At 46.5% G+C, this 22,618-nt stretch overlaps 1 protein-coding gene and 1 long non-coding RNA gene across 4 annotated transcripts in view; both read left to right on the top strand.

The window, feature by feature from the left end:
* LOC309636906 overlaps positions 1-22,618 on the top strand; it is a 382,209-nt gene that overhangs the window by 53,886 nt on the left and 305,705 nt on the right. The gene's annotated exons all lie outside the window — the stretch shown is intronic.
* On the top strand, positions 8,267-19,362 carry LMO2 (LIM domain only 2). 3 transcript variants are annotated; one of them, XM_082410566.1, is made up of 4 exons: positions 8,267-8,454; positions 9,260-9,485; positions 13,546-13,761; positions 18,363-19,362. In XM_082410566.1, exons 2-4 carry the CDS (start codon positions 9,445-9,447, stop codon positions 18,580-18,582), a joined length of 477 nt encoding a protein of 158 aa, XP_082266692.1. In that variant the 5' UTR covers positions 8,267-8,454; positions 9,260-9,444; the 3' UTR covers positions 18,583-19,362. The 3 variants fall into 3 exon arrangements, with proteins under 3 accessions (XP_082266692.1, XP_082266693.1, XP_082266694.1); XM_082410567.1 differs by lacking the exon at positions 8,267-8,454 and adding an exon at positions 8,503-9,138; XM_082410568.1 differs by lacking the exons at positions 8,267-8,454; positions 9,260-9,485 and adding an exon at positions 11,564-11,918.

Genomic DNA, 22,618 nt, shown 5'->3' with positions numbered 1-22,618 from the left:
TTTTTACTTTTTGTGGAACCTGCATGCACCATTTTATATTCCCACCAGCAGAGCACAGAATTTCCAATTTGCCCACTCTTCGCCAACACTTGTTATTTTCTGTTTAGGGGATAATAGCCGTCCTAATGGGTGTGAAGTGGTGCTTTATTGTGGTTTTGTTTTGCATTTCTCTAGTGATTAGTGATGTTGAACATCTTTTTATATGCTTATTGGCCATCTGTATATCTTCTTTTTTAAAATTTAATTTAATTTAATTTAATTTATTTTTCACTGCATTAGGTCTTCGTTGCTGCGTGCGGGTTTTCTCTAGTTGCGGCGAGCGGGGGCTACTCTTCGTTGCGGTGCACGGGCCTCTCATTGCAGTGGCTTCTCTTGTTGTGGAGCACAGGATCTAGGCGTGCAGGCTTCAGTAGTTGTGGCTCGTGAGCTCTAGAGCACAGTCTCAGTAGTTGTGGCGCGTGGGCTTAGTTGCTCTGCGGCATGTGGGAACTTCCAGGACCAGGGCTCAAACCCATTTACCCTGCATTGGCAGGTGGATTCTTAACCACTGTGCCACCAGGGAAGCCCCTGTATATCTTCTTTAGAGAAATATCTCTTCAAGTCTTTTGCCTACTTTTTTTTTTTTAAAACAATTTTTCAGTTCACTTCCTTGTATTTTTTTTTTTAATTTATTTAATTTTGGCTGCGTTGGGTCTTCGTTGCTGCACGCGGGCTTTCTTTAGTTGTGGTGAGCGGGGGCTACTCTTCATTGTGGTGCGTGGGCTTCTCATTGCGGTGGCTTCTCTTGTTGCGGAGCAAGGACTCTAGGCGTGCGGGTTTCAGTAGTTGTGGCACACGGGCTCAGTAGTTGTGGCTCACGGGCTCTAGAGCACAGTCTCAGTAGTTGTGGCGCATGGGCTTAGTTGCTCTGCGGCATGTGGGATCTTCCCGGACCAGGGCTCGAACCCGTGTCCCCTGCATTGGCAGGCAGTTTCTTAACCCCTGTGCCACCAGGGAAGTCCTTGCCTACTTTTTAATTGGTTTTTTTTGGGGTTTTGCTGTTGAATTGTAGGAGTTCTTTAAATATTCTGGATATTAACCTTTTATCAGATATATAATTTGCAAATATTTTCTCACATTCCATAGGTTGCCTTTTTAGTCTCTTGATACTGTCCTTTGATGCACACAAGTTTTTAACTTTGACTGCAGTCCAATTTATGTTTTTAATTTTGTAGCCTGTGCTTTTAGTGTCATAGTCAAGAAATCATTGCCAAATCCAATGTCATGTAGTTTTTACCCTACGTTTTCTTCTATGAGTTTTATAGTTTTGAGTTGCCAGGTTTTTAAGAAGTCTATGACTGACAGTGCATGGGGCCATCCTCAATACCGATTCTGGGGAGACCCTCAGGTCTTGACGAATGTCAGTGTGAAGCTAGGAATTGGGAAATAGATAACATGGATGTGATATCTGAAGCCTTTAATTCAAAAGGAATTATTGCGTATCTCCAAATTTATATCAATACCTTGGGAGCTAGTAAAAATGAAAATCATGGCCTCTCTTCTCTAAGAACGTAAGTCACTTACAAGGTGGCAAGATGGTATGCACGCATAAAATTATGGCACTGCAAGGCAGAGTCTAATGAGCACCTAACCAGGCCCTAGAGCCAAGAGCTGGAAGGAGCTGAGGTCAGGGGACAGAAAAACCTTCAGTGCAGAGATGTGGCTTGAGTGGGGTCCAGGTTGATCGACACGATTTGGAAAGGCAGAGAGGAGTGGGAGGCTTTTGTACTAACTGCAGTAATGACTGCCATTTACCGAGCACTCACCCTGTGCCAGGCTCTGTGCTCTGCCTGCTGCACGCATTATCTCAGCTATGCCTCCTCGCCCTATGTTTATCATTGCCTCTAGTTTATCATTGCCAGCACTGAAGCACAGAGATTTGCCTAAGATTAATTATCCAGATAGTAAGTGGTAAAGTGGAGACTAGAAACCAGGTTTATTTATCTCTATTCTTAACCCCTCTGCTAGTCTAGCACCAAAGTTTTGAAGCACAGACAAAGCAGACATTCCAGATAGAATAACAGAATAAGACAGTGCACAGAAATGGTCATGAGCAGGATGTTTGAGGTCAAAGGGGAGCAGCCTGGCTGGTGGGAAGGTTCAGGCTCTAGGGCTTTGGGAGATGAAGTTCATTTGATGGCGTGGGCAGGATCACAGGCACCTTTCATGGAATCATGGGGAGTTTGGTCTTGATTTGCTAGAAGGACAGAATCACACATAGAGCTGCAGCTCTAACCTTCCAGTCAACCTCTTTCCTCTATAAAATGAGAACATCGAGGTCCCAAGAGGTTAAGCTGCTTGCCAATAATCAGAGGAAACAGGGAGCCATTGCAAATTCTTGAGCAGGGTGGTAACAGTGAAGAAAACAGTATTCCAGATGGGTTAGTCTGGCAGTCAGATACGTGAGGGGCAGCTGAAGGGAAGCAGAGAAAACTGGCAGGAAGAAGCAAGCAGCTCTTTCCCTCGTTTTGGCTGAAAGCTACCTCCCTCAGCAATTGGTATTTCTAGGACCATCACACACAAGACTCCTTTCCGCTGAGGTTTGAAGCTTAGGAAGTCAAGTGTCATTAGGAAGGTCAGAATCTGCTTCCCCTGCCAGGCTCAGTGCCCTCAGCTAGATACGAGTGCCAGAAAACACCACTTCCCCAGAAGCAGCCTGGCCTCTCCTCCAATGGAAGGTGTGTTTGGAGTGCAGTGTCTCAGACCAGAGACCTCCAACCCTGAAGAGCCAGTGACCAGGACAGGCTCCTGACACCATCTCTTTATGTCGCCTTCCTGACCATGAAGTTGGGCCAGGTGTCTGCAAGCCTAACCCATCTGCCCCATGGGGGTTGGGGGTTGCCAGAGAAAGTAAGATTAGGCAAGAGTCCTCCAGGCAAGGAGGCTGACCCCACCTGCTTGGGCTGAGCCCTCATTGTGGCAGAACTCCAGTTATCCACCTCTGTGTCGAGAAAGGCCTGCCCTGGTTGACTATCCTCCTCTGAGGTTCTCTTTGCTTAATTAATTCTAATAATAGCTGCCGTCCATTGAGCACTGTACTAAGCATTTGACATGCATGATCTCATTTTATTCCTCCAGCCCTGTGATGAAGATATAATTATCCCTATTCTACACGTGACGGAACTGAGGCTCAGACTGTCAAATAATTTGCCTAAAATCACATAGCTGAAAGAGCCAGGACTCAAACATAAGCCTGTCTATCTCCAAAGCCTGTGCCTTTACCCGTATAATTGACTGCATTCTACACATTGGTCCACTGTAGCCACATCTCCTTGTGGGTATGGGGGCCCTGCAGTGGAGAATCAAGCTTCAAAGTGGGGCCTTACTGCTTCCTGAAAACACCTGTATCTGCGTATTCCTAGCAGCCAAGAGCTTGATCTCGTTCCCAAACCAAACTCTTGGATCTGCATCTGAATGGTATCTGGGCACTTATCGTCTCCCAAAAGCAATGCTCAAGGAAGACAAGGCATCTTCAAGTTCCTTCTTAACTTTTACCCAGAGAGCATAATGCAGGCATGCTTTGGTCAAAGGGGAAGGCTACCATTTGTACATTCATTCATTCATTCATTGAATAGTTATTGAGGGCCTACTGTGTGCTAGGCACATTCTAGGTCCTGAGGACACACTGGAAACAAGTCATAAAGAATTTCTATTCTCATGGAGTTTACATTCCAGCTGGGAAGAAAAGCCAAAACCAAACCCATAAAAAACTACAAATACATATGTAAAGTGTAAGTAATGATGATACCAGGAAGAAAAATAAAGCAGGATGAGGAGATGGAGAATGATGAGAAATGGGGTTTTAAAAGGCTCTTATGAGGTTAAACATTTGAACCTGAGTGAAGTACATGGGAGCCATAGGATGATCTAGAGGAAGAGCATCTCAGACCGAGGAGGAGCAGATGCAAAAGCCCTCCAATAGGAGTCGGCTTGGTTTGTTTTAAGGAATAGAGAAAAGGTCAGTGTGGTTCAAGCAGAGAGAGTGAGGGGGTTGTGATGGAAAAGAGTAGTCGGGGCCAGATAGTATAAAGCTTTCTAGGCCACAGAAAGGAGCTTGGATTTCAAATGTGCTGTTCCAGGGTCCCAGGCACCGTGGTGTGTCAGTTGGGTGGGGCTGCCTCTGAGTAGCTAAAGAGAGGAAATGGAGCATGTGAACAAAGGGCCCCAGGACAGCTCCGTGAGTCAGCTCACCCAGCTCTGACTCCCCCTTGAACACAGAGCAGCAGATAAGTTCAGGTCTGATACCCAAAGAGAGAGCGTGGGGGAGGATTTGATGGGGGCAGAGGTGGAAGAAGGAGCTGTTGACTCCATGTCTCATTTGCCTTGTCCATCAAAGGGGCTCTGAATCACCAATGGTTGTTCAAATATTTTGAAGCTGGAATCTCTCTGTATAAGCAAAATCTTCCACAAAAGCTTACTATGTGCCACTCTCCTTTACAAGCACCTTATATGTTCCATTTCACAGAATTGTTACAGCAGCTCCATGAGATAGGTACTCTGAATGTGCCCACTTTACAGATGCAGAAGCTAAAGTCCAGAGAGGTTGAGCAACATGTCAATAAGTGCAGAGCTGCTACAGTTGGAGCAGGGGCGGTGGAGCCCACTAGGGAAGCACTTCAGAACCCCTGCTGCTCCAAGGAGCAAGCTGGGAAATCACATTTCAGAGGCTCCTTCTACTAGGACATGCTGTGAGGTTAACTCTGCTAAGACCTCGCTGTGGAGTTGTGACATTTGGGGGCAGTTACTTTAGCACTTGATTTTGCCTCTTGTCTTAGTTGTAAAAGGTGATTTAGAGGTTGTTGGAAAGGGGAAAAGCAGAGGAATAAAATCAGGGATGTGGCTGAAACAGGCAATGTGGCAGGGAAGCAGTGAAGCTGTCAGCAGCCTACCCAGGACCTAAATGGGCACAATCCTGCATTTCGGTTGAAATATTGGGGCTCCCCAAGCCTGAAGCCTGCTGATGTCTTAGGCACACTTCAGCTCTTTCTACAGCACCCCAGTTGCAGCATTCTTTGCCAGATGTCCTGACTAGCTGGGAGATTGTTGCTACCTAATACGGTGGTGATGACTTCTGAAAGATAGAGTAATAACAACAGGTATAATTTCTGAGCATATATTATGCACCATCACTGTACAAAGCATTTTTACACACGTTATCCTATTAAATCCTCTTAAAACTCCTGTGAAGTAAGCAGGCATCCCTATGGCCTCACCCTAGTCCCAGCCCTGCTGAGTGTTACTATTGCCTCCATTTGACAGATATAGAAACTGAGGTTCAGAGAGGTGAGGTAACTTCCCCCAAGTCACACAGCTAGTAAACAGCTGAGCTATGCCTTCTGACACCTATGCTCATCTCCTAAACTCAGTTGATAAAGATTTTTTTTTTAGATTTTTGGAGCTCTTTTCTACTATATAGGAAATCTGGTTTATTTATCACTAAGGTTACCAATAGGTCTAACATTCTGAAAACATATCCATCAACATGCCCTGAAATGTTCTGAAATGTGTTTGGGAGCCAGATACTTGTGACAATTGAGTAGTTTAAAGAAGTTTGCGTGGGAGCTGAAGCCATAATAAAATAAACCTTTATTTTTGTTCCTGTATGTGAATGTCACAACTAACAGGTATATGATGCAAGTTGGCTTCTAATGGTTGGAAAAAAATAAAAGAGGTAAATTGTCATTCTTGGCATTTTCCCAATGACATTTGCATTTTCCTTTCTATTGGAAGGAAACAAAGAAATGTAGCCTTAGTCACTTAAACTGCTCTTACTGAGAAAACAATTGTAGATGTAATAAACAAAAAAGAATAGAAAATGCCAACAGGAAGAAAGTAATCCACCTAGGGTCAGATTCATCATGCCAACTCATTCAGTCTTCCTCTGACATTCACATTCAGGAAGGAAAACTTGGAAATTTTCTAAATTTTAGGGTATTTAAGATCTGCAAGGAGTTGGGGGAGGGTAAAAGGAATTAAATTGCAATCCCACTGGATAGGGATCAAGTACAGATTTCCCCAACTCTCAAGAACCACTTTACATGTTCAAATTGCCTCATAGTTACTGAGTCCCTCTTCTGCATAAGGCATAAGGTTGCTATGGAAGGATACAATAAGGTCATGATTGCTTTAAAATTATTCATAATGAAAACACATTTTGAGACTCAATTCTAAATGTTAAACTTAAATTTGAGCAATTTAATTGCCCGTTGAATAGAAATGAAATCCCACCGGTAGGCAGTTATTTCTTACAACCACTGTGTGTGAAATTGAAATCTTAAGATACCATTTCAAATATTCACTTTCTCTAAGGAAGTTCTCCCCAAAGAGTGGTGAGAGATAAGAAACTGACCCAAAGTCATCGGCAGTAATCGCTCTTTCTTTACACATTCGGGTCAAAACAGAAGCATATTATTAAAAGGAAACTTCATGCCCCAAAGTTGGCCGTTTAGAGGTTACCTCCGGAACCCAAGGATATACTTAATATAACAACTAACTTAAGCCCCATGCAAAACTATATAGCAAGGTAGGAAGCAACTTATCAGATTTAATAAAAGCAAGCAGATGCAAACATATCATTGTAATCACCAAGGCAGTGAACATTAAAGTGGAGAATGCATATATGTTTTGTATACGAGCACAAGGAGGTGAAGTGAAGGGACCCTCTTCTGTTTGCTTTTAAAAAATGGGACAGTTTTTTTAATTTGGGTGGGAAATTCTTATTTTTAACCCCCAGCTCACCTTTAAATTTAATTTCAAACTCTTTTTAAATTCTTCCCGTTGAAATTCTTCAACGATATTCTGCTGTAACACAGAAGCTACCATTTATGAGAGCTTAATACACACCAAATGCTATCCATGTATGTAATCTCATGTTTGTTATTTCCCCCAGCTCATTACATGTCTAAGGGCCACACTGCATGCAATCACTCATCCTCACAACAACTAATCAATAGGTTCTGGCACCCCCATTGACAGATGAAGATCTTGGGCGTTTAAATTCCTGCTGTTTGCCCAGGTTCACAGGTGGGAGATGGTGGGTTGGGGTGCAGGTGGTCTAACTCCAGAGCCACTACCAATACTGCCTCCTCAGGTTGAGTAACTTTCCTACATAGGCCCCGCTAGCTGATAAGTAAGAGCTTAAATCAAACCCAGGCAGTCGGATGCCCAAGTCCTAGCATTTAATCACCACATTGACCGGTTGTAAGTAGGTGAACTGCTCCTTACAGCCTATATATATGTTTATTTTCATTTCCGATTGTAGAGTGGTAGGTTACATGGTTATCACATAATTTAGGCTGACCTAAAAATTCTAGGCATTTTCCCTTTTTAAATTAAAAACAAGGAGCAGGAGAAGGCCTTTTTAGAGACTGAAGGCCTTGAGTTGGACCCAAAGCTGCTCTTAAGGCTTCCTTTGACACACACACACACACACACACACACACACGCACACACACGCACGCACGGGAGGGGTGGAGATTGCGAGAGATTTTAATTATACCCATAGGGACCCAAGCTTTGGACATGGAGATAAAGAAAGGACAAGAGCATGCAAGCGATAGTAAATTCTGGTTATACGTGTGAGAAGTTAGTGAGGATAAGCTCTGAACAGGGAAAACGATGCCTACAGGGATGCACTTCTGATTTCAAACACCACCTTTCAGGGTGAACTCATCCAGGTCCTTCAGTGCCATCTTTAAAATGGGAATACAATATCCATGACCGTGATCCAGACTGCTCATATAAAACTATGGATCCTGAAAGTACTTGGTAGTTTCTTCTTTACAAGACTTGTGACCGGTGTCATGCACAAGTAGGCCTTTAGTAATAATTTCTGAATGCAGTTATTTTCAAGGAATTCTGATGAGGCCCAAGGGACCTAAAGTTTTGCTCTCCACAAGGGCAGATTATTAGCCTCCTCCTCTCCCCTTCTGCATTCCTCCCTCTTCCTAGAACTTGCCCTTGAGGTTGGAGGGGAAACCTGAACTCGAAAATCAAGTCTGGCTTCGCTCTCTTTCCCTGACCCAGGGCAAAATAGTCTCTCCCTCATTGGAGAGGCACTCTTCTCTGTGCAGAGTACTGTTGGCACTTTACAGGGGCCAGTTTAACCGCAGGAGTCCGATTTTTGAAAGATGCTGAGGGAGGGAATTCTGCTGCCAGCAGATGGAGAGGAGACTGAGATCAGCTTGGTCCCTCCCAACCACGCTCCCTCTGGGATTAGCTGCCCCTGGCACTGCTCAGGCGTACCCAGCCCGTGCGGCCTCTGCTCGCACAGCTCCCGTCGCCTGTCTGGAGCGCGGACGCAGTCACAAGCCCGCAGCCAGCAGAGCCGCGCTGTCTGGGGCGTCTCCGCGCTCCGTGTCCGCGGACCTGGAACCTCGAACGGGCGCGAAAGCCACTCGGAACGCGTGCATCTCTGTATGTGCTTATCTCGCATTCTTGTCTTTTTTCTTTCTTCCTCGAGCGGCCCGCTGGCTACTTTCAATCTTAGTTTACCAAAAGGGCAACGCCGAAGAGGGGAATCTCTAAAGAATGATTTAGAGGCAAGCCAGCCGCCTCTCCAAGGAGAGGTGTTCACTGAGAGGCTCTCCCCGTCCCCGACGCTGGCCCCTTTAAGAAGCCAACTCAGTCCTGCTGCTGCGGCGGCTGCTGCGCCGGCTGCTGCTGCTGTTTGTATCGCTAATCCCCAGGAGCCCCGTTAAAAAAAAAAAAAAAGAAGAAGAAGAAGAAGAAGAAAAAAGAAGGGGGGGGGGGGTGGGTACCGGGCAGCTGTCTCTTTAAATGTGATTTCCTTCTATTGTATTTGAATCGTGATCAGGAAAAAGGAAATGAAACCAGAGACAGAGGGAAGCTGAGCGAAAATAGACCTTCCCGAGAGAGGAGGGAGCCGGGGGAGAGAGGCGCAGTCCCCTCCCGGCCCCCAGGCCGCCGCCGCCCCCTCCCTGCCCTCGGCGGCTAGCTGCGCGCCGCGACCCGGGCCGAAGGGGCGAGGGGCGAGGGGCGGCCGGAAGGTCGCGCACTAGTGCCGTGGGGGGGCGCGGAGCCGGCGACAGCGCGCGAGCCGAGCCGGACCGGGCGGCGGCGGCGGGACCGGGATGGAAGGTTAAGTCCTGAGCAGCAGCGGCAGCTGCAGCCGCCCGGGGCAGGCTGCGCGCCCCTGTCCCCGCCTCGGCCGCGGCGCGCGGCAGCCCGGTGATTCGCTCTCTCTCTTTGGCGTTTGAAGGGAGCGCGGTGACTGTCCTTGAGCGCGGAGGGGCGAGCTCGCCGCCAGAGCGCCGGAGCAAGAGGAGGCGCAGGAGCGGAGGCGGCGGCGCGCGAGCATCCGAGGGGGTCCGAGCCCCGGCAGCCGGCCAGCCCCGCGCCACAAAGGGAGCGCCCCCGCCGCCTGGCACACCACCTCCCTCCCCAATGTCCTCGGCCATCGAGAGGAAGAGCCTGGACCCGTCTGAGTAAGTGCGGCGCCCCTGCCACCCACGATGTCCACGGCCTCGCGCCCCGGGGCGGCAGGGTGGCGCGGGCGGCCGGCGAGAAGGCTCCAGGTGCGCGCCCGCAGCGTGCCCTTGGTTCCCTCTGCCTTGCGCGGGGCTCCCGCATACTATCGGGTGACTCCGGGGACACTGGGAGAGGGGCTGGGCGGCGGGCGGCAGGCGGCAGGAAGAGGGGGTCGACCCGGCGCCGCTGCGGGCCCCTCCCGGCTACCTGGGACGCTCCCCAAAGCCACTGCGGGCCAGAAAGTTTACACCGGAGCAGGCAGAGGGGGAGGTCGGAGGCGCGCAGGTGCAATCCCGAGAGCCTTCAGGACTCGATTCTGCTCCTTTCTCCCCTCTCGTTCCTTCTTGGTCCCCTTTCTCTTTGTCCATTTGGTCCTGGAAAGGGGGACATTACAAGTGGAGGCCTCCCGAGTCCCCGACGGCCCCCTCCCCGGTCCGCAGGTGGAGCGGCTGCCCGCAGCGCCAGGGACCGGCGGGTGAGGAGGTGCGAGAATTCACCTCGGAGCTCACTCAGGCCTCCAGAGACTTTAGAGCAGCTAAACACGGAGTTAATCTGGATACACGTCCCCGCCTCTCCCCTCGGGGTCCACCGATGGGGACCTTTGAACCTCGAAAGTTAGTGCACCATTTTGCGTATAGGTGAATTTTTCTGGGGAGAGGAGTCTCACGGCTTTTATCACAGTCTCAAAGGGTTTGGAGTCTGGGAACCGGAGCTCTAATGAACTGCATTTGTTTTCTGAGGCTCTGACTGGTTTGAAGTATCCCCTCTTCCCAATGTTTACCTCCAGCCCATTCCTTAGTGTTAAGACGGGGAGAAAGGGTTGTTTTAAGATATCATTTAGCCGTCAGCGCAAATGCCCTTTTAAGATTCATTAGCTGTCTGGTTTTGAGAACATTTATTCCTTTGAAGTCCCCATCTAATCCTTTGAAGGGATTTGTTACACAGACCAAAGGAGCTGGTTAATGACTTGTCCATTTGTGCTTTTAAGAGGCATTTGTTTTGTTTTGTTTTCTTTTCTTTTCCTGCTTTAAAAGAATTGTGCTTTCCTGATTGAAGTACCTCCTCCTCCCAATTTCAGTCTCCTATGGTGTTTATATACCTGGGTTTTACCCTCAGTTACCAGCATAAAAGCTCAGCGTGTTCTCATAAAACACAGGAAGTACCATGATCTAGTGAGAATATAAACATCACTATTCAATCTTGAAGGTTCAGATGCCAGTTCTATAAGGAGTCTTGTTTGTTCTAACAAAAACCCAGCTTCCTTAAATTCTCAGGAGAAAGATAACATTCCTTTTTAAAAGTATATATCTACGAAAACACTGGGTTTAAAGGGTGGTTTGCTCTTTTTTTTTTTTTTTTTTTTTTTTTAACAAACCTAGAATTACAACTTAGCCCTGAGTTTTCAGAGCCTGGGCAAGACCATAGTAATACAATAAGAGAGTGAATTGGATGAATTACCTTTGAAAGGCGCCTAATGCTTTTTCGATCAGCAGAACTCAGTCACTAAGCCTTTTATTAGAAGATAAATCTGGAGGTTTCAGTTCCCTGAAGGAAGTGTTCTCTTTTCAAAGTTTGTGCTTTTTCACTGAGATTGGAAAATTGAAACATCTTTACCTCATAACACAGCAGGCACCTACTGAAGGGTGTTCTTCTCCATCCTTTGCACCACTATTTGCCCAATGCAGACGAGCTCTAATTGGAGATGGACCAGCTAGCTGAGAAATTACTGCAGCACATTTTTTCCCTATCTCTCTTGGAAATTGTTGAGAAATTATCCCAGAAATCCAGGCCGAAGTGTATTTAGGTGTAATATTCAGATAGGCTCTAGGAGAATATAAAATATTAGAGAGTGAATCCCACTCAGTTACTGGCTTGGAACATCCACCAAAGATAATGTGATATTATCATTAATTATAGAAAGATAGAGCCAATATCTTATCCTATCCTTTGCTATCTCATCTCAGGCCATCACAATAGCTCTTTTGCTTACCATTTCTACTGCGGACCACTATCCTACCAGAAGCTTCATTGTGTACATACTTGGGTCAGTGCAGCTGAGGTCAGTCTGATCAGCACCTCCAAATTACACACAGAAATTTGCCAAGGCATATGCAAATGAAACATTTAGACAGAAGGACAGCCAGAATTCACAGACACAGAGATTTCCTCTACTGTGCCACCAGTGGCCCCTACCGCCTCCCTGTGGGTAACAAGAGCAGTTCATTTTAATTCCAGGCAGTTTTGCACCAGCTAAGTGCAAATTCTCTTCTTTCACAGTTGGTTGGCAGGCTCAGCATCAGGGCATCCAGCAGTGTTGAGGTTCCATGAGTGTTTCTGAAAGCCTGAAGTAAGACCATGGGCTGTGGAAAGGGAAGAGATGCGATTCTGAGGTGATGCATGTGAAAATGCTGGTGTTTTATTTTTCAGGAGGGAGAATGGAAGTCTTTATGTATAACCCGGGGAAACAAAGGAAAGCAAGCCAGGCTTCAGTGAATTCTTAAAACTATTCAAAGTCTTGAGTTTTTAGGAGAAAACTGGTTTGGGTTTTACATTTCCCTGTTCTAAAAGGAGATCATCTCACAAAGGACCCTCATACTTGATCTACAAAGTGTGGGCTCGGTTTCAGTAGCCCTAAATATTCACAGGGAGGTATGCACATTACAGACAGAGTCACCTGAAGCTGTCAGAGTGTGTTATCAACACTGATTCCCTGAGCCTTGTCACCCCTAGGTGTAAAGGACGCTGAGTGCTGTGGGCACAGGCCAATCAGGACACAAGGTCACCTGGTAAGTTAGCGTCAGCTGGAAATAGGAGACACAGATTTATACCCTCAAAGTACCGAGGGGGAAACTCCCTTTGGGAATTTCACAGTTGGAGGCAGTTCCATTTTTCAAAACGTAATAGATTTTTGAAAAATAGATTTGTGTTTGAGTGAGGTTCAAGAAAGCACTTGTTAATTGTCACAGATCAACAGGTATTCTGCTTTTCCTGTGTCCCATCTGGTGAGAGAATCATTTCTCCCACTCTCTTTATTTTCTTTTGGCAAATTATGTTATTTCTTTTAAAATGTAAAACAGAAGTATTCAGATTCCAGTTAAGCAAAGTGAATTGGAGACACTGTATGACATTGCAGTGAAAGAACACACATCACAAGCTCACTCCTAACAATTGCCTGGATGGAGATTTCAGAGTCTAATCAACTTCATCCAAATCAGTTTTGCTGCTGTAAAAATGTTCACGTGCAGAAAGTTCTGTTTGATGTCCTTTATAAGTTTAACAGTGGCCTTAATTAACACCTGAGATTTTTCTCCAAGGATTCATTCAGTAAGAAGGATGGGATGCGGAATTTCTATTAAAAGATAATAATAATGAGAATTTCTATTATATCCTGATGGAATTTTTATCTTGGAAAGAGAAAGCAACCTAAAATAACTTGGGGTCCCTTTCTTCTTTCTTCCTTCCTCACCTCTGCTTTTGTGCAGTTGGGAAGGGTTTGAGGCAGGATGGCACGGAGATTCAAAAGGGAATTTGCAGATTCTTAGCCCTCTAGGAAGTCACTGTCTTGGCAGCAAGCAACTCTTATAGTCCTGGGTGCCTCCTCTGGGTTTGGGCAGTGCCCTTGGGTCCTGGGTATGTGAGGAGGAAAGAGGAGAGGTGTGGAGATGGAGTAGGAGGGGAGAGTGAGATAAAGAAGAGAGACCACAGGTGCCGAGAAAGTGGGGCTGGACTGTGGGTAGGGGTGCAGTACCACCTGCAGTTGCCTTGGTGCCTCTTGGTGCCCAGCACTTGCTTCTTCCGGGATCTAGGATGTAGGGTCTAGCTCTCTCCTGTCCTAACCCAAGGCTGGCAGGGTCTCTCTGAAGTCTGCCCTAGGTATATGTTGTCCCCTCCTTTCTCCTATGTCACCTACAGGCAATTGAATGAGGTTTCCTGTTGGGCACAGCATGACTCCTGACCCCTCCCCCGTGCTTGTCTCCCCAAGATGAGGTCATCCCTAATGCTTGGCCTTCTTTCCAGGGAGCCAGTGGATGAGGTGCTGCAGATCCCCCCATCCCTGCTGACATGTGGAGGCTGCCAGCAGAACATCGGGGACCGCTACTTCCTGAAGGCCATCGACCAGTACTGGCACGAGGACTGCCTCAGCTGTGACCTCTGCGGGTGCCGGCTGGGCGAGGTGGGCCGGCGCCTCTACTACAAGCTGGGCAGGAAGCTCTGCCGCAGAGACTATCTCAGGTACTGTTCTCGCTGCCCTCCTGGGGCTGTGGGTCTGTCTCCCCCAGTGCCTGCCTCTTGCCCCAGCGAGGTCAGGCTGGGTCTCAGCTGCCCGATGCAGGGAAGCAGTCGGCCTTTCTTCCTGTTCGAGAAGCATGTTCTCAGGGATACATTCCTACATGGTCAAATTCTAATATTTTAAAGGCAAGAGAGTGATGAACACAAAATTCAGAATAGCGGTTCCCTCTGTGGGGCAGAAAAGGGGAGAAGGTTGGGGAGGAAGGCACAGGGCGTGCCAAAGGAACTGGGAGCTTTGTTGTTTCTAAGTTTGAGTGTGGGCTCCTAGGAGCTCATTTAATGCTTCAAAATATACCTATAGGTTCTAAATATTCTTTTGTAAGATTCCAATATTATGTGATGAGAAATTTAAAAATAGAAAGGATGATCTCGCCATGGCACTCCAAGGATTTGACGGAAGGCCCTGAAGTCAGCTGTAGGTTTGAGCCCCGGCACCACTGCTTTCTAGCTCTGTGACCTTGGACAAGTTACGTAACCTTCCTAAGCCTCGATTTCCTCATCTGTAAAATGGGGATAACAGCGATACCTACTTCCAAGAAGGGGTGGGAATTGGATGGGGTGATACATGTAAAGTGCTTGGCTTGGTGCGTGTGTATGAGGATCAAATAGATGTTAGCTGCTCATGACATTTATCATTAGAGTCTTTTCCGATCTAATGAACAAAGAAATGGAAGAATGGAAAGGCAAAATAGGAACTCTAGAACACCCAGTGAGACAGGCACTGAGGACATCTTGGATGCTCTGGGTCATAAGTTTGGCTATGTGAATTTTCCAGCACTCAAATGAGTGCCTTTGCCCAGAATGTTCTAGCATTTCCAGTTTCATATTAGCTGCTGCAGAGGTAACTCTGTGCCCTCTGCTGTCAAATCTGCTTAACTGTGTAGCTGTCAGATTTTTTGCCATCTTCCTGTGGCAGAGGGTCTGTGGAGCATGCAGCCCTAATACATTAGAACCACCCAAACCAGGGAAGCTTGTTTAGACTCCAGTGCCCTTGGCTGCCAGGACAGCTCTTCCTCCCAAACCTGCCCTCAGAGCATTTTACATTTAAAAAAAAAAATGCAGGCAGTTCCATGGTAAAGGAAGCTTATCTGTTCACCCAGAGACTGACAGAGGAAGCTTCCCGCCCCCCAAATTTCCTGATTAAGTCCTTGCAAATTTGGTGGTTCAGAGAAAAGAAGTCAGGTTTCCAAGGATCATGATTTTAATTTTGGTCAATTTTTTATTAAGTAACAAGAAAACAGAACTGGGATAAATAGAGACCTGATTCTGCTCGCTATCAGTTTGCCAAGACAGTGCAGAAAGCAGACGGGTAAATGATTCCCATTGGGCCCCCTGACTACATCCCTGTCAAATCATTTGTATCTTATTAAATGAAGTACAGATAGAGTAAGGTCAAAAGAGCTCTGGCTTCTCCCTATCTCTGCGGTTTTTATATAACATTCAAGAATAAACCCCGTGCTGCCTGGGCTTGTTAATCTCTTGCATTTTTAAAAAGGAGAGAAAAAAAATAGTCTGGGAGAACCCAGTGTTAATTAACTTGTGTCTTGGTGACATGAAATAATTCTTCTCCCTGCTACATTCCTAGGCAACATGTTAATTAACTCTGTGTTAGTGCAAGCGTTTCCAGCCATCCTTTCATATTTATATTATTGTCATTAAAATGGGCAGGAGGAAGCTTCAGACATGACACCTCTTGACAGAGGAGAAAAATCATTTCTTGCTGCAGGCATGGCCCTTTAGCCATGGACTTGTTTGCTTGCATTCTTAACATATCTGGCAGTGTCTTTGCAAAAGGCAAGTTGGAGGAGTGAGGAAATGGGTTCTATGATGGGGTTCAGTCCTTCTCCCCCTGCCCACCCACCCCTGCCCCAGGAGAACTTCTCCCCCTGAGGGTTTCCAATGTTTGACTTGCCTGTTACAGCCCCTTTCAGACATTTAGCCTCAAATATTCATGAGACCCCCATGCAGAACCTAAATAAACCCTGTGCTATTATGCTGTTTTCTTGGGAACCGAAGAGTAGCTGTTAATATCAGTGCCCAGCCCAGATCCCCTCGGATCGCTTTTTACCAATTTTGGTGTGCAGTGCCTCCCCACCCCTAAGTGTTTTACTTTCCACAGCCAGCACCTGTGTCTGTTAAAGCCAGAAGTGTGCCCACTGCCCACCCCCCATGCCCAACAGACCTGGCCCGGTGGCTGGCACTGCCGGAGACCAAAGTCCTGCAATCTTGCTGGGAGCCAGGGCCGCTTGGAGACATAACTTACACCCCAGAGTCCCCGTGCAGTCAGGCTGAAGCTCCCCTCTGAGGGACTTGGCCCGAGCGTGCAACTTTGCTTGCCTTGCACCCCTTCTGTCCGGCTTCCCTTGCCACCTTACCAGTTTCCCCTGATGACACATCCTTAATAAATCCTGGTCTCAGGGTCTATTTCTGGGATATCCAGCCTAAGGCACCAATCCTTGGTGCCAGAGGTGAACGCTCAAGTTAGATGTCAAGTCCTGGCTTATTTTCACTATTAGTGAAGTCCCAGCAAACCAGAGCTTGTAAGGGCCTTCAGAGGCCTTCTCTTCCAGTTCTCTTGCGTTACAGCTTAAGACACAGAAGCCAGGGCAGAGGATGTCATTGGCTCCGGGGCACCCGGCTAGTTAGAGGTGATGCTGGGACCTGAACTTGTCTCCCAAATACAAGTCCTTCATCCTTCCCTTCACTAGCTGCCTGACGTGTGTTGTAATTTACCCCCAACTTCCCTTTAATAAACGCTCTCCTTCCGTAAGGGTCACACACCCCAGGTGGTTGGCTTCATTCCACGCACACTGTTTTGTAAGTCACTTGGGCCCAAACTCAACTTACTGAACAATCAGGAAATCAGAACTGTCTTTCCACTCTGTGACCTCCAGGGTGGCAGTTCCCTACAGCTCCACCATCTGCTGCCTTGGGATAAAATGTTCTCCCCCAGTAATGAGTTTGCTCCCAGGCGGTGCCTTGAAAACACTCAGAGCTCTTCCAATGGAAAGCGGGATTCGGAGGGAAATTAGCTGGCCTGGCTGTAACCATGAGTTCTCTACCCACAGACCACGTCTTCCCGGTTCCATTAATTTTGTTCATGTGTTTCAAAATTTGTCAACTGCCCTCATCTCCCCTAGAATCTCTCAGAACGTACCAGTTGATTCTCTGCTATTCTGAAGTTAATAAGAACTTCCGAGAAGAACAGGCATTCACCTAAACCTGCCCTGAAGGTTTTCCGTGGAAAGGACCTGCTGACATGCCATGTAATCAGGCGTGTGGGAAAATGACTTCTGGCAGCAAGACTGGCCCTGTTGGAATACCCCCAAGATGTGTTAAAACCCAGCCAGCGTTGGCTTTGCCCTTGAGCGCTGGTGCTTTGACATGCTGCGTCCATCCTTTAACAGCCGGGTGCGGGGCACGCTATGATCACTGCCAAGCTCAGAGGAATCAGAGGTCTCACCAGGGTCACTCAGGTACTCAGGGCCAGTCCTGGCTGAACCCAAGTCTTCTGATTCCCATGCTTGTGTTATCCCACTCTTGCGGGCTGATTCTCAAACTTCAGCCTGCATCAGAATCACCTGGCCATGCTCAGGACCACACAGATGGCTGGGCCTCACCCACAGAGCATCTCAATCATGAGGGCCTGAGTGAACATTTCTAACAAGTTCCCAGGTGATGCAAATACGGCTGGTCCCAGGACCACACTTTGAGAACCACTGCACTAGGCTCCACCATATTGCATCTCCCTCTTTGGCACTACATATTGCTTAATATAAGTAACCAGTCAACTGAGACTTAGGAGAGTCTTGATATCAATGTCAGAAGAGAAGTTTCTCCAGAGACTCATGCCACTGGGGCAGCGAGGATCTCGAATTAAGATCTTCCATTCTATGCGGAGAGATGGTGCTCAGCCTCCAGATCTCCGGGGCACGGTTAACTACACCACGTGCTTTCGGTTGAACTCCCTCTGTCTCCCAGAAGCTGGGGTCCCAGCGAACAATCATGTGGAGGTGGCCTTGGTACCTTTGAAGGAATTCAAGACCAACCCTCCCCGTAGGTGGAATTAGTGGCTGTTGATGTGATAGAGTTTGGGAGCCTCAGAAAGATGCCCATTTCATTGCATTCCTGGTCAGTTTCCTCTTAAAGGGGCCCCTGGGGTTTACTCCTGCTCCTCTTCTAAAATGAAAGTTCCCCTGGGAAGAGACACACAAGCCATGCCTAACCTCTGAAATCACTTCAGCTGAGAGTCTTTTCCAGTGAGGTGGGGCCCGGGGCAACCTGGAGGCGTGGAGGGTGGTGGCAGCAGGCAGGGAGAGAGCTCAGAAAAGGGACGAGTTATGCCAAACACAAATGCCACAGATACGGTCTCACCCCAGAGGACCCACTTCCTTCTGGGAAAGCCATCGGTCTGGACCCAGCTCCTCCTTGCTTCCCGACGTCTTGGGAGTCCAGCCTACAGCATGGAACCCATCCTCAGGCCCTTTCTTCCAGTATTATCTGTGCCACTGTCTCTTTAGCTATTCTCTCTGTTTTCTCCCCAGGCTCTTTGGCCAGGACGGCCTCTGCGCCTCCTGTGACAGGCGGATCCGTGCCTACGAGATGACCATGCGGGTGAGGGACAAAGTGTATCACCTGGAATGTTTCAAATGTGCCGCCTGTCAGAAGCACTTCTGTGTGGGTGACAGATACCTCCTCATCAACTCTGATATTGTGTGTGAACAGGACATCTATGAGTGGACTAAGGTCAATGGGATGATATAGGCCAGATGCCCCAGCATCTCTGGAGAGGTGTTTCACTGAAGTCACTGTCTCCGTGGGGTCTTCACTCTTAGGCATTTGGGGGATTTGAGGGTGGGCTGAGACATTTCTTAGGGGATGAAAGACCCTAATTGGACACCAAGAACCAATACACAGCATCCAAGTGACATAAGGCAAGGGGGCAAAACTTAAACGTGACAAAATGGCTGGCCTTGAGGGAGAACTTAAGGACAATGGCCACAGTCTATGGGTAATAACTGACATGATTAGCGAGGGAGAGAGTGTTGGGGGCTTCTGTGCCGTCATGATGGAACTTCCCATCTACAGATGGGGACTTGTTCTGCCCAGACTTGTTATGTCTTTAACCCTTGAAAACTAGAGATGTGCAATTGATTTCTTTTCTTCCTGGCTTTTATGAGAACTCTGTCCAACCACTGTCCTCCACACAAGGGAAGGACAGAGAGAAGAGTGGCCATCCTTTTCTTCTTGGCCACCTTCCCAAGGCCTTAAGCTTTGGACCCAAGGGACACTGCATGGAGACAACATTTCAGTTGAGAATGAAAACTGCAACTTTTAACCAAACAATTCTTTAAAGCAATGCTGATGAATCACTGTTTTTAGACACCTTAGTTTTGAAGTGAGGAGTTCCACAGATTGTTTCTATACAAATGTAAATCTAAAAAAAAAAGTTGTTCACCTATTTTATTATCTTAGATTATATCAAAGTATTTGTTGTGTGTAGTTTAAAAAAACTCTGAGGACAATAAAAATGACTGACTAAAACGCAGTGTTGTTTACCTGGTAATGACTTACAATTTGGGATGGCAGGAAAAAAATGGTTTTTTATATTGTAAAGGAGAAGTAAATAAGCAATTTACTTTTAGGTCAAATAAAAACAAGTTTACGGCTAGGGTTTATATGAGGCAGGCACGTTTCTATATTACTAGCAATTAGTATCTAACGGGTCATCATGTAGCTCAGAGGGATGTAGAATAATTAGATTGCTATTGTAAAACCTGCATGTCACTTCAGCATTGTACAGAGCGAACAGAAGGCAAGATCTTTGCCTTTGGGAAACCTGTAACCTAGGAAGGACACAAATACATAAAACAGATTCCCTTGGGAGAGAAGGTAATTACCTAGTTTGAAATGTGGCAAAGATGCTGAGCTTGACACTTCGATTTTCCAAGACGTGTGTCTCAGGGTATTTTATGACAAGTGGTTAAGAGAACCTTACTTTGAGGATTTAAAGCAGGCACCTTGTCTGTGCGTTTGCCTTTCACCGCATCCAGGCAGCCATGAACTGACTCAGAGCGCCACCTGCTGGTCATCACCTCTCAGCTCACTAGTTCAAGAATGTCCCAATGAAAGACTAACGGGAGATGTATTTCAATTGTTAACATAAAAATATTGGTAAGTACCAAGAAGTCTTAATGTGTTTAATTATCAACACATCAGAAACATGCGTCTAGTGCTACAATTAATTAACTGTGATATTCCTTTAAAAAGTTCATCACTAGGGTTTGCTTGGTTTTTTCTTCTTCTGGAGAAATAATTAAGTGATGGCTCTCTTGGTCTGTAAAATGCTAGAAGTGGTTGGGAAGTTTGACTGCTTAGGGTGGCCTATTTAAAACAAATCTAGTTATACTGAATTTCAACTAGGTGTTGGTAATAAGGGACTTCCAGTGAGGGGATATTTGTTCTAAATCAACAAAGGGGAGTGGTTCTCCGATTGTGGTCCATAAACCAGCAATATCAGCATCACTTGAGAACTTATTAAAAGTGATGATTCATGGGCTCCATCCCAGACAGAGTGAGTCAGAAATGCTGGGGATGGGGTTCAGCAATCTGTGTTTTAACAAGCCCTAAAGATGATTCTGACTCAAGCTGAAGCATAAGAATGTTCTGAAACATCCCCCAGTTTGGTAGATCATCTGCTCTAAGTTGTTAATAGTTAGTATTTGACACAATGGTTAATCACTGAGTAACTTTTCCACATGTAGACCAACACTGTCTACCCCTGGTCCCTAAGCTGAAAACCTTTACATAATTTTGCCACTCAACTAGCAGTTGTCATCTACCAGATCAATCACAATTCAATCCACCATTTTTAACCATATTGACATTAATAATAATAATAATAGATTTTAGTTATGTGAATGATCTTATGTGCAGTATTTGGTCAAAATAAAAATGGTTCTTGCTTTTGAAATGTAAACTTTATTCTTAATCCCCATGACAGTACAACACACATAAGATTCAAGAACTCCACCAATACCTTTGCTATCCTCAACAAAGCGATAATTAACGTTTTCCATTTGTCCATGGCACCATTTTGCAGAATTGTGAATGCATAGGCAGAGTCTTTGTGGTAAGTCACCCCAGGGGCCCAAATGTCTAACCCACAACTGACTTGAGAGGAAGGACATGTAAAGAGAGGGACCAGCTCCCAGAATCTACGCTGGTGGTCCTTGCCTGAGCATGCAGGCTGTGTGCCCAAGACCCAGAGGCAGAGAGCAGGCGCCTGCGCCCTTCCCCGGTTCATGACTTACTTCAGCAGTTTGGTGGAACATTTCACTTCCTCTTACCTTATTAATGTCTTATAACCTGAACCAGCTTCCTTTTATTGCTGTCTCTAATAGAATCACTGCTTCTCAGGGAAACTTGGAATCCTACAAAGTCACAACAGAGCAGTGGCTAGGAGCTTTATCATCATAAGACTGGGATTTGAATGACAATGATGTGACTTAATTATTTAACAAACATTTGCACAGCAGTTACCACATGCCAGGCACTCTTCTAGGGGCTGTACAAATAGCAACTCCTTTAAGCGACAGAACACCGCCATGTGGCAGTTTCTATTTTTTATCATCCACATTGACTCCCGGGGAAACTGCAGCACAGACAGGCCTAAGGTCCTACAGCTAATAAAGGGCAGAAGTAGCCTGTAACTGAGGCCTCACCCTGTGCTCTGCTGCCTCTCTTAGGCTCACCTCCCTGAACCTCAGGTTTCTCATCTGCAAAATAGGGAAAATGAGTACCTTTCTTCCCAGGTTATTTGAAAACATTTGAGTACAGTCTAGCCAGAAATGTAACCAAAGTACAATGATACGAGATTAACACCATAATAAAGATATGTCAAAAGTGCTATGGAAACACAGATGAGGGAACAATTCTATTGGCCCCTGGGCGGCTATCTGGAGTAAAGCAGAAGTGACATTTCAAATGCCCCTGGACCAGCAAGGAGGTGACATGGGCAAGAGCAAAGACTCAGAGACCTTGACCTTGTGGAGCAGGTAGTCAAGCGAGCCCAGAGTTTTCATGGTGGTGGTGGTGGAGGTGGTGAGCTTTGCTGGAGGGGGGCTGCGCCAGTGAGTAAATAACAGGGGAGATGAGGTCTTCCACAGTTCTGAGACTGAATGGCAAATCAAAATCCAAACCCAGGAATCTCTGAGGGGTGGAGGGAGGGCACAAGGAAGGTATAACAGGGGCCTGGAACATCTTATTATGCTAGAAAATAAGGAACTGCTTTAAAAAGAGTGATGTAGGCATGCCACAAGGACAAAGAAGCCAGCTTGAAGGGGCTGGCCAATCTGGAGCAACTTGACTACCAAAATAATTAAGGATAGTAATGAGTTATAAAGTGTTGGAGGAAAAATAAGAATTCGTGAGTTCATACCAATAATAAATAAATGGAGAGAAGAAAGGGCTCTTGTTTACAGCAGAATCTTGAATGCCAACAGGTAAATGGGAAGAGAGTGTGGGAGTTGGCAAGTCATCATTCTGCAACTATCATAGTGAAATGATAGAATCAAGCAAGAATCATCAAGAGTTGCTAAATTTCAACAAAGGAAGAGCAGGATACTTGGACGGTCTTAAAGTACCTTTCCATATATTTTTATTCGTTGCAAGGGGGAAACCCGTAATTACACAGTGGAGACGTTGGACAGCACCCTGACCAGGTGATCAGTGAGGGGCGGATGGACCATGTGTGCCTCCAGATGTGATTCTCTGTGAGGGACATACCATCACTGTTTTA

This window comes from Balaenoptera physalus, assembly GCF_965194825.1.
Source record: "Balaenoptera physalus genome assembly, chromosome: 10".
Taxonomy (NCBI): domain Eukaryota; kingdom Metazoa; phylum Chordata; class Mammalia; order Artiodactyla; family Balaenopteridae; genus Balaenoptera; species Balaenoptera physalus.
This window is presented reverse-complemented; position numbering and strand designations above follow the sequence as displayed.